General features: G+C 41.9%; 1 protein-coding gene across 2 annotated transcripts in view; it reads right to left on the bottom strand.

Annotated features, from left to right (window-relative positions):
* LOC125453414 (copper-transporting ATPase 2-like) overlaps nucleotides 1–18,835 on the bottom strand; it is a 103,057-nt gene that overhangs the window by 57,557 nt on the left and 26,665 nt on the right. For both annotated transcript variants that reach the window (XM_048532972.2, XM_059646752.1), the window contains exons 3-7: nucleotides 12,499–12,765; nucleotides 9,249–9,412; nucleotides 7,251–7,412; nucleotides 4,017–4,093; nucleotides 3,755–3,929 (exon numbers count right to left, since the gene is read on the bottom strand). In XM_048532972.2, coding sequence (XP_048388929.2) covers nucleotides 3,755–3,929; nucleotides 4,017–4,093; nucleotides 7,251–7,412; nucleotides 9,249–9,412; nucleotides 12,499–12,765 — 845 coding nt within the window. The remainder of the gene's footprint in view (nucleotides 1–3,754; nucleotides 3,930–4,016; nucleotides 4,094–7,250; nucleotides 7,413–9,248; nucleotides 9,413–12,498; nucleotides 12,766–18,835) is intronic.

Raw genomic sequence — 18,835 nt, 5'->3', positions numbered from 1 at the left:
AGCTTTAGCATGGGATATGACTTCAATGAAAAGTGCAGGAGTGTATGACGGATATAGCACTAAGTATACGTAAAGGTGAGATTTCAAGCTGGTGCCGCTGCAAAATAGGACTACTTGCATGTCAATTAGCGCAAGCGACAAGTGTTAGACTAAGCTAAGCTATTCCACAAACAATGGATCAGGTCTAAGTTCTGTAGTCATGCCACATCCAGCTGTGAAACATGATGGACAATTAAACAACCTACTGGAGGAGGAAGCTCTACAAACATCCCCATCTTCAATAATAGGGAAATCCAGCACATCAGTACAAAAGAAACGACTGAAGCAGTCACAACAACCTTCAGCCAGAAGTGTTGAGCGGATGATCCAACTCGATATCCTCCAGCGAGCCACAACATCACAAATGCTAGTCTTCAGCCAATTTGAATCACGCCACAAGATCAAGAAACAGTTTGAGGCACAGGATGCTGCAAAGGTTATTTGTACAGAAGACTTGTGCTGCATAACTTACAGCACCCCTAGCTAAGGTATTTCAGTACAACGACAACACTGGCACTTATACAGACAAATGGAAAATTGCCCGGACTTTCGCAAAAAGGACAAATCCAACCAGGTCAATTACTGCTCCATAAGCCTACTGTCCATCATCTCCAAACTGATGGCAGGTGTTAAGCAGCTAAGCAGCTCTTGCCCAGTGACATTCAGTTCGGGTTCTGCCAGGGCCACTCAATTCCTGACATTATTACAGCGTTGGTTTAAACGTGAACAAAACAGCTGAACTCCAGAGACGAGAGGAGAGAGACGTCAAGGTAGTAGGTGACTAAGTGTGATATCAAGGACCTTTAATGAAACTGGAATTAATGGGAAACCAGGGGAAAATTCTCTTATAAGTTGGAGTCATACGTAGTACAAAGGAAAAAAGTGATTGGAGATCAGTCAATCCAGCTCCAGAATATCTCGGTAGTAGTTCCTCAGGGCAGTGTCCAAGCCCCAGTCATCTTCAGCTTCTTTATCAATGAACTTCTTTTTATCTTAAGGTCAGATACGGGGATGTTTGTTCATGACTGCACAATGTTCGGCAGCATTTGTGACTCTTCAGATACTGAAGCAGTCCAAATTCAGCAAGACCTGGACAATATCAAAGCCTGGGCTGAGAACTATCAAGTAAAATTCATGACACACAAGTGCCAGGCAATGGCCATGTTTAACAAAAGAGAACCTGAGCATTACACGTTGACTTTCATTGGTATTACCATCATGGAGTCCATCAACATCCACATTCTGAAGTTCACCATTTCCCAAAATCTGAAGTGGACTAGTCAAAGGTCTGCAGCATCACAGATGTCAATCTTCAGCCAATCCAATTCACTCCATGTCATAGGAAGAAATGGCTGAAGGTACTGCATGCTGCAAAACCTCTGGGCCTTGACGATATTCCAGCAATAGTACTGAAGACTTGAGGTCCAAAATATACCAGATCCCTAACCAGTAGGGCTACAACACTGGCATTTATGCAATCATGTGGAAAACTGCTCAGCTACGTCCTATATTCCAAAAGTATAGCGGATACAAAAGAAAGTCAGAGGCTGGAAATCCTACAGGAAGTAACTCATCTCCTGACTCCCCAAAGTCTACCCCCCTACAAAGCACAAATATGGGCTGTGATTGAATATTTCCCACTTGCCTGAATGCATGCAGCTCCAACACTAAAGACAACTAATACCATTCAGGATAAAACAGCCCACTTGACTGGCACCACACCCACAAACATGCATCTCTCCACCCATGCTCAGTAGTAGAAATGGGTAATCTTGAAAATACACTGCAACAAAGCACCTACCAAACCCACAACCACAAAGCCATCACATACATGGGATCAACACCTGCAAGCTCTCCTCTCAGCAATTATCATCTTGATTTGGAAATTGGCATTCGTTCAGCATCACGAATCAAGATCTTGGAATTCCTTTCAAACAGCATCATGGGTGTACCTATGCCCGAAAGTGAAATATTTTATTAGAAGGTAGCTCACTACCTCCTTCTCAAAGGTAATCAGGGATGGCAATAAATGCCAGGTCAGACAGCAATGTCCATAGCCCGTGAGTGAATTTAAAAAAACAAGATGCAAATGCATTAAAGGCTGCTCAAAGAAGGTTTATTAGATTGACATTCGAGCGGGTTGGCTCATGAGGATAGGATAGAAAGGTTGGGCTTGTTTCTACTGGATGTTATAAGAGTGAGGGGTGGCTTGATTGCACTGTATAAGATCCTGACTGGTCTTGACAAAATGGACATGGAAAAGATGTTTCATTGCAAAGTTGAGTTCAGAACTAGCAGGTACTGTTTTAAAATTGTGTTGTCCTTTTAAGACAGACAAGGATAAATGTCTTCTCTCAGAGGATTGTAAAGCTGTGGAACTCCATGCCTCAGAAACAGGCAAGGTCCCCAAGACAGGGAGTCAGCATCACCTAGAGAAACAGGAAAAAGGAGCCCTCAACAGACAGACAATCAACCCAGTTGTATTTATTTTGAATAACCAATTTGTCACCACCCTACCCCTTGCAATAATAAAAAAATGCATTCACTTAGTGTTTTCACAACCACTAGACATCTGAAGGCTTCTTAGCGCCAATCAAAGCCTTTTGACGCGTATTTGTTGTGGGACTGTAGGAGACACAGCAGCCAATTTATGCAAAGCATTCTCCCAGGATGAGTAAAATGATCACAATCAAATAATCTGAATAAGGAATAAATACCTGGAAGGCCACTATGAATTATTCCTCTGCTCCTCTTTGAAACAGTACTATGAGATCTTTACATTCAACCAAGCAAGCAGTTTAGCACTTCCTCAGAAAAATGAGACTTCATACAAGTAAGTACTCTCACAATACCGTATAGAGTGCCAGTTTTGATCTCTGTGCTCAAGCCCTGAAGCAGGACTTGAACCTCCTGACTCAGATGTGGGACTGCTACCATGCCAAAACTGGCATTCTAAGTTTAATGTTAATTTGGATTTAATTTGACAATGTTTGGCCAGAAGGAGTCAGCTCCTTATGGAGGGTGAACCTAGCACAGAGGGAGCAAGCCTTTAGAGAGCTCACAGTGGAAGTGAATGTGGATTCCTCGGTGAGTGATGCATCATCCCGCTCCACTGAAGCAGGGCATCTTCGATGTTGGCGGGGCCAGCGCAGGACTATAGGTGGTGGCAGCTCCATCGACTTTCAATGGCAGAATGGCCTCAGAGAAGGTGACATCTGTGGTTGGCATCAGTCAGCAGCAGCAATGTGGCAGGCCTGAATCAATATGCCAGGTGGATCGACAGTTGCTTCAGCACTGGAGTGGTAGGCCCAGTGTGGAGACTCTGGAATGGGCTGTGCTGGGGAAGCATGAAAAAGGGGAGATCAAGCTCCTGTAGGAAGTGTGATCCCAGCGTGGCTAAGCACTTTTCAAAGGCTAATGTTTGACTTGTAGATTTATTTCTTTATTTTCCTACTTAATGTTAAGAATTACTGTAATGTTTAAGTTTTAACTTTGTTCTGTCTTTCTACCTTGTTCTTATGATTCTGTACAGAGGCACCTGTAGCTAAGATGGCACCTTGTGAGGCAAATTTACACTTTTCACTTTTCTCCTGTACTTTTGTAATTGAGTACATGCAACAATAAAACCTAAATTACAAATTAGTTTTGCAGCACTGCTGCAAATTTATTTGATGCTATGTTTGCATTTTAAATAAAGCTTTTATTGTACACTTACCTGAACAGGTGTACACAAAACAAAGAATGCCAGATTAAGAATTGATAAACCTGGTATAATGCTTTGTTCAGGAGGCATAGAGCCATCATGCTTGCCATCCATCACCATCATGTATATCATTAGTCCAAAGACTGGGATGCCAAAAAGAAGGCTAAACAAGAAGGACCTCTTCCACCTGACACAAATACAAAATAGTAAATAATTATTTTCATAGTAAATGAAACTTTTCTAAATCCATTAAGAGAATAATTGATAGGCTTACTGTTTAATTTCCTCTTTATGGTCCAGATTATGCATAGCTGTATCTCTTCTGACTAAAGAAGCACCAAAGCCAAGTTCCTATAGTGGAAATGAAATTTAGCAAATAAAAATGTGAAAGACAGTTATACAGAATGGAAAATGTTTATCCATCAATATATATCACATCCTCAAGAGATTAAATTAGTTTCCGTTCATACGTAGCACAATTTATTATACTATGTCCTACTGTGGTAAATATTAGCTTGGCCTTGTGATTCCTCACAAAGAAGTAGAATGCTCCACTAGAAAAGAACGTATTTGTAGTTTTAGCATGCCACTAATGAATAAAGAGAAAACAATTACAATTGAGGCAGGGGTACATGAAAAAAATCAGAAAAAAAAATCAAGACGAATGGGACGAGGAAATCTGAGAGGGATATTTGTGGAAAAATAAAAATTGAAAAAAAAACACCAAAAGAAAGATTAAATTTGTGCAAATATTAGCAAAGCCAGACTGCTAAAAAGATGAGGTGGGATTCCTGAGAGGATAAAATTGTTTCTGAAAAAGATGCTTGTAAAAGTATCTGCAAAAAATGTCAAAGACGTTTATGCATATGTAAGGAAAAGAGAAGTCATTAGTCTGGAAGTAGTTGCAAAGGAGGTGACCAATATTATGACAGATAAAAGGCACATTTCAGATCAGTTAGTTACCAAAATGAGAAAGCATTGCACGGAGGGCGGGTTGCAGAGAAAGAAAGCAAATGGGAAAGAATTAAAAGACCGTGAGGCACAGGATTAGGAAGCCATTCACCCTATCAAACCAGTTCTGCCATTCAATTAGATTATGGCTGATCTGATAATCCTCAACTCCACTTTCCTGCCATTTCCACATAACCTTGATTCCCTTACAGATGAAAAATCTGAAGTACGTCAACAGGAAGGGAAGTTAAAAAGTAAAATGCAGAGCTATCGTGTGATATTTGATCACTTATGTTACTGTGTCTTTATTCATCCCAGGGTACAGATACAGCCATGGAGTCATTAGCACAGAAACAGGCCCTTCGGTCCAACCAGTCCATGGCAAATATAATCCCAAACTAAACTAGTCCCACCTGCCTGCTCCTGGCCCATATCCCTCCAAACCTTTCCTATTCATGTACCTATCTAATTGTCTTTTAAATGTTGTAACTGTGCCCACATCCACCATTTCCTCAAAGTTCATTCCACATGTGAGCTACCCTCCATAAAACATTTGCCCTTATGTCTTTTTCAAATCTTTCTCCTCTTACTTTAAAATGTGCCCCCTAGTCATGAAATCCTCCATCCTAGGAAAAGATGTCTACCATTAATCATATCCATGCCCCTCATGATTTTATAAATTTCTAAGGTCACTTCTCAACCTCCTACACTCCAGTGAAAGAGTCCCAACCTATCCAGCCTTTCATACCCAGCAATATCCTGGTAAATCTCTTCTGAGCCCTCTCCATCTTAATAATATTCTTCCCATAACTTGCTGACCAAAACTGGATACAGTACTCCAGACAAGGCCTCACCGTTTTCTGTACAATCTCAAGATGAATTCCTAATTCCTTTACTAAAAGAAATGAAGAATGCAGTCTAGGTAGCCGTGGGAGCTGGTGGGCTTGAAATAGATGTCGAGTTCAAGGCAGTCACCAGAGATGGAGACAGGGAGGTCCAGAAAGCAGAAAGAGGTATCAGAGATGGCCCAGGTAAACTTGAGGTTAGGGTGAAAGGTGTCAGTAAAGTTGATGAACTGTTCAAACTCTTCATGGGAGCACAAGGCACCTCCAATACAGTCACTGATGTGGTGGAGAAAGTGGTGACCATTACCCTAAACTACCACCTCCTCTTATCCACCTTGCTGCAAGAATGTGATCCCCTACCACAACTCCTCTGCCTCCGCCATGTCTGCTCCCAAGATGGGGTGTTCAACTCCTGAACATCCCAGATGTCCTCTAATTTCAAGGACTGTAACTTCCCCTCTTTGGTAGTCAAAAATGCTCTCAACCGAATCTCTTGCATTTCCCACACCTCTGCCTTCACATCCCCTCCCTGCAACAAAAACAAAGACAGAATCCCCCTTGTCCTCAGATATCACCCCACTAAACCTCCGGATTAAATATATCATTCTCCACCACTTCCACCACCTGCAATCCAACTCCACAACCAAAGACATATTTCCCTTCCCAACCCCATCTGTCTTCCGTAGAAACCGCTCCCTCCACAACTCCCTCATCCACTCCACACTCCCCTACACCCCCATCACCTTTCCCTGCAACCGCAAGAAGTGCTGCATCTGCCCTTCCACCTCGTCCCTCACCTCCATCCAAGGCACTAAACAAACCTTTGACATCAGGCAGAGTTTCACCTCCACACCCATCAGTGTGATCTACTGCATCACCACTCCCGATGGGGCCTCCTCTATATTGGTGAGACCAAGCGGATGCTTGGAGACCGCTGTGTACAGTGCCTGCCTCTGTCCGCGACAAATGACAACACCTTCCAGCCGCAAACCATTTCAACTCCCCGTCCCACTCCCTGGGCGACATGTCCATCCTGGGCCTCCTCCAGACTCATAATGACACCACCCGCAAACTGGAGGAGCAGTACCTCATTCTGCCTTGGGAACATTCAACCCAATGGTCTCAATGTGGACTTTACCAGTTTCAAAATCTCCCCAACCCCAGCCTCATCCCATCATCAACCCTCCCTCTCGTCCCTGCCTCCTTGACCTGATATAACCTGTCCATCTTCTCTCTCACCTATCAGCTCCTCCCAACTCATTGACTAATCTCCACCACTACCTACCTGCATTCACCTATCACCATCCCACCTACCCTCCCCAGCCCCACCCCTCCTCTATTTATTTCAGAGCTCCCTTCCCCCTTCCTGAAGGAGGGTCCTGGCCTGAAACATCAACTTTTGTGCTCCTCCGAAGCTGCCTGGCCTCCTGTGCTCCTCCAGCTCCACACTGTTATTGCTGACTCCAGCATCTGCAGTTCTTACTATCACTTAAGGGTAATCACATGATTATGCTCAGTCATCCATGATTGACTGCATTGTGCACCATCTTTCTGTCTGCCGTTTAGTCTCTCCTGTCTTATGTCCTAAATGCTATTATATCTTCCGACTTATTCAGTTTTAACGATAAATGCTGCCTGAATTGCAGACTATTTTTGGAACTTTCCACCTTTATTTCAGATTATCAGTATCCAAGTTTAGCTTTCTAACATACCTCAATCATTCTGATGACATCACGTGGGCCCAGTAATTCTGGATCCAATTCAATGTATGCTTTGCTAGTAGCAAGGGCCACAGACACATACAAAATGCCATTAATCCTCATTAATTTTGATTCAATATTGTGAACGCAAGAGGCACAAGTCATTCCTGTAATCTAAAGAAATTAAATTATGTTGCAAAAAAAGGAATATCTTCAATGAAAAAGACAATTCTAACACTTAACTAAATATTCAGAAATAAAACCAGAGAATCAAATCATTCAGATTTACTGCTTAAGATTCTTAGCATAATCTCTAACCATTTGGCAAATTAAATATGATCTCATTAAGACAGTCAGCATATGTAGTATTTATTTTCATTACTCAGAGTTAATATAGATCAACAAATTTATATTAATAGAGATGAAATATTATTCTTGCACAGAGTTTGAGCTCTCTTGCATCTCACACAAGGGGACTGCTGAAACAGACAATAAGCCACTTCAAATGATCCATTAAAAATAATTACAAGGACGGTGCAGAATATAAGCAAATGATTTATTTCTATACCATTTTGTTTCAGAATAAGATTACCATTCTCAACTGTTAAACATCGTACATATTTTAATAATAAAGCAACTAACTCCCTTCAATAGTACAATACAATAAAATACTACGACTAACCACTAAAACCAGTAACTGCACATTGGTTTTCAAACAAAGTAGTAAGTTGGAAATCTCTCTCTCTCAGCTCACCCTTCCCATCCCGTATTGCATCCCATGAGATTTAAAGATCCATTCCTGAGACTACATGCCAGCTAGGGCAGAGCTTCAGATGTTGATATTATCAGGAATGGGAATATTGCACTCTGGCAACATTTGCACAATTGTCTCTGTCTGTAGTGGAGGAAAGGGACAGTGTCTCAAGATAAGTATAATGCCAAGAATATGACCCTGTGGAAGGACAAGAGTGAGTAGCAGCAATTGATTGCAATGATTGCGGAATCTCTCTGCCAAGCATCATGACAGAAGTATTTGCCTGTGGATCCCAGCTGCATACATCCCCTTCAAGTCTTAATGTGGTCTTAATCTGCATTGGAAGGCAGATCCCATGAGCAGGATTTGCCACATCACCATCTACCAGCACGTATAATTTAACTTTTGAAGTTTTTGATAACTATGCATATCTAGGTTCCACTATCATCAGTAATCAGTTCATGCTTAATCAACAATCACATTGCAAAATTTGTAGCTGTTAAGTCCAAGCTAAGTAGGAAAATGTGGAACACAGCAACCTGACTGATAATACCAAAATGCAACTGTACAAAATCTTCATCCTCTGCGCACTCCTCTAATAGCAACAAAACCCAGACAACGTATGCTAGACATGAAAAAAGGCTGACCGGATTCCACCTTCATTCCCGCAGAAATTGCCTCAGCATCTCCTGGCATACAAAGTCACTAATTCAGAGGTTCCAAGGTGTGCTAATTCAGTTACCATACGTTCATCAGTAAGCCACTGATATCTGCACTTGCTTGGCTATATTCGTTGCATGGATGATGACCATCATGACAGAAAGACCTCCTGCATGCTGAATGGACCACTGGTTTACAAGCTTGAGTTGTCACTACACCTACAAGGTGTACTGCTACCTGCACCTAGAAGGACACCTGCAAGTGAAATATAAAGATGGGGTATGTTGATATTGACAAATGGCAGGGAGTCATTTGCAGCCTGCCTTCTGGAGACTGACAGGCGGCCACTGGGAGAAGCAAGCAGTAATGAAAACCTCTGACCGATGAAAGAAAGGGCTCAGTGAAAAAAATAGACAGCAAATTCTGCATGTTTGCAGTTTGTCATTGCGAGACTCCTGGATCACAGTGAATACTTATTCACCGCAGCACAAGTTATCATCTGATAAGATGGCAGGCTGCCAGCATTGCTCAAACTGGTTTAAAATAATTACTGAACTCAGTAACATTAGTCATGTTACTGAACGCAATATACTTACAAGAAGTTCCAACTTTCCAGTCGAAGTAACATTGTCTTCTATAACAGTAGCTCCAAAACCTAAATTTTTGATCAAGTCTGCTATGTCAGTGGGCTGGATGATGTTTGGATTATACTTGACCTCTGCTTTTCCTGACATTAATGCTACCAGGATGGAATATATACCTAAAAGATACAATTTACTTGGGAAACATTATTGGAAACTTTGTATAAATGCAATTCAAGAATAAAACAAGCCAAAATACAGTCTGACAAGTTATTTACTTTGAAATATATATATGTGAGAAGTGTGTGATCATTGACTTAGTAACCCCTCTTCCAAAAGCTCCCTCAAACTCACTCAGTAGCCTTTCTCCTCAAAACTCTGACCCTACAAACCCACCGCTCCTCTTGTCTTTTGGTTAATTTGTCAGTGTCTGCGAAGGAGTCAATATTTTGCAGTTTTTAAAATTTATCCACGAGATATGGACATTGCTGGCTGGCCAACATTTATTGCCCAACCCTAGTTGCCTTTGAGAAGGTGATGGTGAGTTGCCTTCTTGAATTGCTGCAGTCCACTTGCTGTGGTTGACCTAAATGTCACCAGGGAGGGAATTCCAGGATTTTGAACCAATAAACAGTAAAGGAACGGTGATATACTTCCAAGGCAGGATGGTAAGTTGCCTGGAGTGGAACATGCAAGTGGTGTTCCCTTGTATCCGCTGCCATTTTCCTTCTAGATAGCAGCGGTTGTCTGTTTGGAAGGTGCTGTCTCAGGATCTTGGGTGAATTTCTGCAGTGCTTGTTGTTAGGTAGTATACACTACTGCTACTGAGGGTCAGTGGTGGAGGGAGTAGATGTTTGTGGATAGAACATAGAACAATACAGCACAGTACAGGCCCACCGGCCCACAGTGCTGTGCCGACCGATTGTCCTACTCAGATCAAACTAGCCTGCATACCCTACATTTTACTATTATCCACATGCCTATCCAAGAGATGCTTAAATGTCCCTAATATGACTCTACTACCACCACTGGCAGAAAATTCCACGCACACACCACTCTGTGTGTAAAGAACCTTGCTCAAACATCTCCCCATACCTTCCTCCAATCACCTTAAAATTATGTCCCTTTGTATTAGTCATTTCTGCCCTAGGAAAAAGTCTCTGACTATCCATTCTATCTATGCCTCTCATCATCTTGTACACCCCTATCAAATCACCTCTCAACTTTCTTCTCTCCAAGGAAAAAAGCCCTAGCTCCCTCAACCTTTCTTAATACGATCAGTCCACCAGGCCATGCAGCATCCCGGTAAATCTCCTCTGCCCCCTCACTAAAGCTTCCATATCCTTCCTATAATGAGGCAACCAGAACTGAACACAATAATCCAGGTGTGGTCTAACCACAGTTTTATGGAGCTGCAACATAACCTTGCAGCTCTTAAACTAAATTCCCCTGCCAATGAAAGCCAACACACCAATAACCTTCTTAACAACCCTATCAACTTTGTGATTTACTCCCAGAAATTAGCAGTAATGATTTTTTTTAAGTTTCTAATCCATGCCAGTTAGTAGACTGTCTTAAGCTGCTCTGCAGTTACACATTAAAAACAAAAGTGTCGATGCTGGAAATCAGAAACAAAATAGGAAATCACTGAAAAATCTTAGTAGGTCCGGCAGCAGCCATGAAGGGAAGTCAGAGTTAATGTTTTGGGTCCAGTGACTCCACTTCAAAATGGATAACCTGTCTGTGATTATGAATTTGCACTCTGAAACAGAAATTTGGTTCGCAGTTTATTAATTACTAGCTCTTCATCAATAATACACCAAAACAGGTTCCTTCAAACTTTGAGGGATCTATGGACCTGGACCCCAAGATCCCTCTGTTCCTCCACACTGCCAAGAATCCTGCTATTAACCCTGTGTTCTGCATTCAAATTCGACCTTCCAAAATGAATCTCGGCATACTCTTCCAGGTTGAATTCCATCTGCCACTTCCTTGCCTAGCTCTGCATCCTGTCAATGTCCCACTGCAACCTACAACAGCCTCCACACTATCCACAACTCCATCATCCTGTATCATCGGATAACTTACCCCTCCATTTCCTCATTCAAGTCATTTATTACCGAAGATGTATGTCCGCCTCCTCCTCTCTCCCTATTTATTTCAAACCCTCTCCCCATCCCCCTCTCTGATGAAGGGTCTAAGCCCGAAACGTGAGCTTTTGTGCTCCTGAGATGTTGCTTGGCCTGCTGTGTTCATCCAGCTTCACACTTTGTTATCTTGGATTCTCCAGCATCTGCAGTTCCCATTATCTCTTCTTGCATTCAAGTCTACTTTATTTGCTGCTCAGAACGTAGTCTCCTTTACTTCAGCGAGACCAAACATAGATTAGATTGACATCTTTGTGTAATATGATTTTGTCAGCAAGAATGACTCTGACCTTCCAATCACCTAAAATTTCAACACACCATCTGCCATGCTAACAACTGTCCTAGGTCTGTAGTTTTCCAGTGAAATCCAAAGCAAGTTTGAGGCACCAGCACATCACAGCCTTCGGGACTCAACAATTTAAGACTATGAACTATGTTCTCCATTACCCCAGATTTACTTCCCTAAACAGTACTATTGAGCTAGGTGAGTTCTTCTGACAATCAACAGTGGTCATACGATACCTTTGAACAGCTTTTAGGTTTAGATTTATTAACTGAATTCAAATCTGCCATACTGGGACTTGAATCTTGGAATATTAATCTAAGATTCAACAACACTAATCACATTACCATCACCTCCTCTAAATTGCTTTGAAGTAAATGCAGCAGCTAATTTGCCCAAAATCTAGGAAGCTCCAATCAAATATGAGACCAGATAACTAGTTTGTTGAAATTTCTTCAGGGATAATTGTTAATCAGCTTACTTGGCAGACATTATTGCTCTTATTAAAATAACATCAAAAGACAAGGTGTGCAGACCTGAATTTGCAAACATGCTCAATTCAATACATCATACAAAAGATGCCACACTTGACAATGAAGCATTCCTTCCTTAGTTACTACTCAAGATTATAGAATTGCACGCTAAAATGGATCTTAAGTCTTTAAATACTGATTCAAAGTGACAGTGCAACTAATGATGCCAACAACCCCATGCTAAGAAGTACAATGGGTAACATACATTGTGTTTTTTTTAAAATCCAGCATTTCTCTTCAGCTACAAAAGTTTTGATAGCTATTTTAAACTGACTGTTATGAATCATTAAAATATTATTTACCTTCTTCTCTTTGAAGATTACGTTCAATATTGGCAACACAAGAAGCACATGTCATACCAGTCACTTGTATGAAACACTTTCCTGTTGCTGATGGTGTTTCACTGTTGTGGTCATCTGGGTCAGGTTTGGGAGGTAGAAACTCAACAATGTGTTCTGTGGAAGGGAATACCTTTTTCCTTACAATACGTTCACTTCCTACGGTATGCACGGAATTCCTTGAGGATATGTTTGAAATGAATGAAGTGGAATCACTCATGCTACTGACATCTATATTTAAAGGGGGAAATAAATACCAAGTCAAAGACCGCGATTATTCTTTTTTCCCTTGAAAGTATTTTGTAAGAAACAATTTATACAAATTTTCAGGAATAAGAAAACGCCACAGCAAAATGAGAAAATAATCTTAAGTAGAATTTTACCCTTGCCTTCTCGCAGGAGCAATATGGTCTAGAATTAAAAGTGTGTAGCCCCATTTTAATTCCAATTCTGCCAACCTCTGTTTACAACACTTCAGGAGAGGAATGGATGTCTCATGCTCAAGCCTCATCCATAAATACTAATCAGGACCCTATAATAGGACTCCAGGAGTATTTTAACTGGTACCTAGTGGTAACTCAATCAATGATGACTTCCAGTAAGCTGAATCATAGTAACATAAAAGATAGGAGCAGGGAGGAGGCCATTCAACACTTCGAGCCTAATCCTGCTTTCTCCCCATAACCCCGAGTGCTGGATCTAGTCCAGTGGAGGGCGGTAACAATGCTGATAGGTGGCTGGGACAAAGATTTGCTTCAACACAGTCATCACTATCAAACAGGGATTTGAGGAGGACGTGTTATGAGGGACAGTTAGACCCCAAACACTACGTTAGTGCTTCCCTCCCTCCATCCTTCCTTCCTCCTCTAACAAACAAAAATATAGCGACTGTGAAGACCACAAACAAGGACAAGCAAGTTGTCTTGCTCTGCTGCAGGTGACTATGAGGAAGAGACTTAATTGTTGAGTAGCAGGTAAGGCAGGTGAGCTTCCATAATTTCCAGTACACTTTTTGGCTTCTTATCTGTAAGGGCAATACACGGGCCAGGAAAGAAGGGCCACAGGTAACTGGGCTTGCTTTAACCTAATATAAAGTACTCTCCATGGTTTATTTTAGAAAAGCAAACCACGGCAGAGTGCTCAAAGTCTTGGTTTGCTCCTCTTGTTCTATGTGGCAGCCTGGGGACAGTTCTAGCTCCCCATGTCAGCATGTATGCAGAAAGTGCCTCCAGCTACAGCTCCTGAAAGTTTGAGTTTTCAGAGCTAGAACACCAGTTGGGGACATTGTGGAGCATCTGTGAGGCAGAGAGCATCATGAATAGCACATATAGAAAGGCGGTCACACTGCAGGCTCAGAGTTTGAGTGGGATGGGAATGGATGACCACTAGACAGAGTGAAAGGGATAGGCAGGTAGTCCAGGAATCTCCTGTGGCCATTACCCTACAAAACAGATATACCGTTTTGGATACTGTTGATGGGAATGACCTCTCAAGGGAAAGCAGCAGCCGCCAAACTCATTGCACAAAGGTTGGTTCTGCTGCAGGGTGCAGTGGTAAAAAGTGTGCTGGGGGCTCAGATGTAAGGGGAATAGTCAGGGGTTTCTATGGCCACAAACGAGACTCCAAGATGGTATGATACCCCCCGATGCTAGGGTCAAGGATTTCTCAGCATGGGTACAGGACATTCTGAAGAGGAAGGGTGAACAGCCAGTGGTCATGTACACATTGGCACAAACAACATCAGTAAAAAAAAAATGAGGTCCTCAAGGCAGAATACTGGGAGCTAGAAAGAAAGTCAAGAAATCAGATCTCAAAGGTATTGACCTCAGGATTACTAGCGGTGCCACATGCTAATCAGAGGAGAAATGACAGGAAATATCGGATGAATACGTGACTGCAAAGATGGTGTCGGGGAAGGGGTTTCAGATTCCTGGGGCATTGGGACCAGTACGGGGGAGGTGGAACCACTACAAATGGGCGGGTTATGCCTGGGCAAGATTGGGGCTATGTCTTAAGGGGAGTGTTTGCTACAACAGTTGGGGAGGGTTTAAATTAATATAGCTGAGGGATAGCAACCTGTGTAAAGAGTCAGAGAAGAAAGCAGCAAAGACAAAATCAAAAGCTGGAAAATGGAATCAGTAAAGTGATAGTCTGAGACACCAAGGACAAGATTCAAAAACAGGGCTATTGAGAAAAGTAAGGAGGAGACAAGAACAGTTAAAAGGACAATAGGATACAAAAGTAAGCTGGCAGGGAACATCAAAACTGACACTAAGAGTTTCTCTCGGTACATGAAGAGAAAGAGATTGGTAAAGATAGACGTAGGTCCCCTACAGACAGAAAGGAAAGAAATGCATAACAGGGGTCAACAAAATGGCTGAGGAATTAAACACATACTTTGTTTCTGTCTTCACAAAAAAGAAACTGTAAGTGTTGAAGAATGCAAGATTTAGTGCGAGGGAAGAACTGAGGGAGATCAATGTTGGTAGTGAAATGGTGATGGGAAAATTGTTGGGAGTGAAGGCCGATAAATCCCCAGGGCCTGACATTCTACGTCCCAGAGTACTTAAGGAAGAGCTCTAGAAACAGTGGATGCATTGGTCAAGTTCCAGGAATCTACAGATTCTGGAACAGTCCCCGCAGATTGGAGGGTGGCTAACGCCACTCCAATTTTCAAAAAGGGAGGTAGAGAGAAAATAGGGAAGTACAGACTGATGAGCCTAACATTAGTACTGGGGAAAACCCTTGATTCTACTGTCAAGGATTTTATAGCAGAGCATTTAGAAAGCAGTGGCAGGGTCAGACAGAGTCAGCATGGATTTATAAAGGGGAAATCATGCTTGACAAATCTGTTGGAATTCTATGAAGTTGTAACTGGTGAAATTGACAAGGGGGAGCCAATCAGTTTAGAATATTTGGACTTTCAGAAAATGTTTGACAATGTCCCACATAAGACATTAATGTACAAGATTAAAGTGTATGGGATTTGGGGCAATTTAAGAGATGGAAAACTGGCTCCACAGGGATTGGTGCTGGGATCCCAGCTATGCATAATACATATTAATGATTTGGATGAGGGAATAGATGTAGCCTCTCCAAGTCTGCAGACGATGCCAAGTTGGGTGGGAAGGTGAACTATGACAGGGATGCAGAGATCCTTCTGCATGAACGACAGGTTGGATGAGGGGGTAAATCAATGGCAGATGCAGTATAACTTGGATAAATGTGAGGTTTCACACTTTGGAAACAAAGCAAGAAAGCAGATTACTATCGGAATGGCTGTATATTGGGAGAGCAGTGTCTGCTGCTGGACCTAGGTGTCCTTCTGCAACAGTCACTGAAGGTAAGCGTGCAAGTGCAGCAGGCAGTAAAGAAGGCAAATGGTATGGTCACTTCCATTACAAGAGGTTTTGAGTATAGGATCAGGAATGTAACATTGCTATTGTACAGGGCCTTGGTGAGACCACAGCTGGAACAATGTGTGCAATTTTGGTATCCTTTTCTGAGGAAGGATGCTCCTGCTCGAGAGAGTGCAGCAAAGGTTTTTCAGGCTGATTCCGGGGATGGCAGGTCTGATATTTGAGGAGAAATTGACTAGTTTTGGATTGTTTTGACTGGAGTTCAGATGAATGAGGGGGGAAATCTCATGGAGACTTATGAAATTCTAACAAGACTGGACAGGGTAGATACAAGGAGGATGTGCCCGATGGTGGTTGTGTCCAGAACCAGAGGTCATAGTATGAGGATTCGCAATAGATGATTTAGGATGGAGATGAGGACGCATTTCTTCACTCAAAGAGTGGTGAGCCTGTGGAATTCATTACCACAGGAAGCAGTTGATGCCAAAACACAATGTATTCAGGAGGTGACTACATTCTCCACTGTTGAAAAGATGAAAAGGTTATCCAAAAAACTAAAAAATACCTTCCTTACAGGGCCAAGCAACAGGAAAATTCTGAACATTCTCATTCTGAATTTCCTCTTTCCCTCCCAGGAAATGCCTTCAAAAATCTTTTTACCAAAAAAAAATTGAGGATAGCTTGCTCTTACCAGATCAAAAATACATTTGAACATTTCTAGGAGTGAATTATTATTCTACAATAGTTTTTAACAAAAACAATTTTACTGCCATTGAACATTTTCATGGCAGAGATAGACAGATTCTTAACTAACATGAGAGGCAGTGGTTTCATGAATTAGCGAGAATGTGGAGTTGAGATCACAGCTGGATTAGTTATGACCTTACTGAATAGCAGGGGAGGTCATGCTTGACAAATCTGTTAGAATTCTTGGAGAAGATAACAAGCAAATTACACAAAGAGACAATGGATGTGATCTATTTGGATTTTCAGAAGGCCTTTGACAAAGTGCCCACACAGGAAGCTGCCATATAAGATGAGCTTATGGTGTCAGGGGAAGATACTGGCATCGAGAGAGAATTAGCTGACTGGCAGAAGGCAGGGATTAGGGAAACACAGATATTTTTCAGGATAGCAGCCAGTGACTAGTGGAGCTCCACAGAAGTCAGTGTTGGATCACAATTATTCATGTTAGACATCAACGATCTGGATGATGGAACTGAGGGAATTGTTCCTACATTTGCAGATGACACAAGTATAGGTGGAGAGACAAGTAGTGTTCAGGAAGCAGGAAGGCTGCAGAAGGACTTGCTACGACAGTGAACAGTGTGGCAGATGGAGTACATCGTGGGAAAAATGTGAGGTTATACACATTGAAGGAAGCATACAGACATAGACTATTTTCTAAATGGGGAAAGGCTTCAGAAATCTGAAGCATTAAGGGACTTTGGAGTCCTAGTTCAGAATTCTCTTAATATACAGATTCAATAGCAGTTTAGAAAGCAAATAGAATGTCAGCATTCATTTCAGAAGGGCTAGAATACAAAAGCAAGGATATACTACTGGGGCTGCACAAGGCTCTGCTCAGAACACATCTGGAATACTTAGAGTAGTTTTAGGCTCTTTATCTAAGGAAGGGTGCGCCAATGTTGGGTTGATTCCAGATGAGGTTTACAAGAATGATTCCAGAGTGAAGGGCATAAGGGTTGGGGACTCTGGTTCTACACATTAGAATTTAACGTAGTGGAGGGATCTTATTGAAACTTCCAGAATACGGAGAAACATGGACGTAATGGACATGGAAAAGATGTTTTTCTGCTCATAGAAGAGATGAGGACCCCAGGGCACAGCCTCAGAATGAAGGACAACCCTTTTTAACTGAGATAAGGAAAGATTTCTTCAGGCAGAGGATAGTTAATTTGCAGAACTCACTGCCACAGAGGGCTGTGGGAGGCCAAGTTATTGAGTACATGTGAGAAAGAGATAGATGTGTTCTTGATTAGTAAGGGGATTGAAGGTTACGGGGAAAAGGCAGGAGCATGGGGTTGAGAAACAGATCAGCCATGCTGGAATGGCCTAATTCTGCTCCTATGTCTTATACAGGAAAATCTTGAGGAGCTGACTTATGTACTCCTAATGCTTATGTTCATTTATTGCTGAAAAAAGGCACAGTTTGTCAAAGCTTTTTGTCTTGCACCCATCAGGATGATTCACAAGAATGCCTTGGCCAATCAAATTCAACCTGCTTGGTTTAAAATTTAAACAAAGTCTAAGGCCAAATGTCAATAATCAGCAATTGATGCCTTCTCCATGGCAATGCCGCTATCAACCAGAGTACAATTGCCAACGCTGCTCACAAGAAATATAAATGTTGGCTTCCCTTAAGTCTTGCACAGTGTCCTGAATGCAAGCTATAAAGCTGCAACAAAATGTGTCCTTATTCAGCAGTAGTCATGTCTGTATGCACCCATTTGGGTTCAACAAGACAAGATTTGGAAAGCAATGACCTCTGGCCCTAGGGTCTGTGAAACAAATCCAACACAAAATTCAAGTGAAGTTAGAAAATTCATTCGGAATAGCTACCAAGAAGCTCCAATGCCTGACTTAAGACTTTACAGAGAATCTAGGATTCTTGACATTAATTTCACTTTAAGCAACTGGATTACTCTTGAAAGATTCAGTATCTCTCGCACACCCATTTCAGCTCTGAGGTCTTAGAAAGTTTAGTTATGTGACCCCTTCCCAAAGATGACTACAACACAGTTAGGAAAGGAACTAAGTAGGTCTGTAAGGGAAGCAATGCTTGTGACCATAAATTTGTACGTAGAGTGATGGTGCTGTGAAATGATGAGAGATGCTGTAAGCCAGCAAAGATGCAAACTGTGAGCAGTTATGACTGAGCAAGTATCAGTGGAAAGGAATGAGAGCCTGGGAAAGATGCT

Source organism: Stegostoma tigrinum, chromosome 6 (assembly GCF_030684315.1).
Source record: "Stegostoma tigrinum isolate sSteTig4 chromosome 6, sSteTig4.hap1, whole genome shotgun sequence".
Taxonomy (NCBI): domain Eukaryota; kingdom Metazoa; phylum Chordata; class Chondrichthyes; order Orectolobiformes; family Stegostomatidae; genus Stegostoma; species Stegostoma tigrinum.
This window is presented reverse-complemented; position numbering and strand designations above follow the sequence as displayed.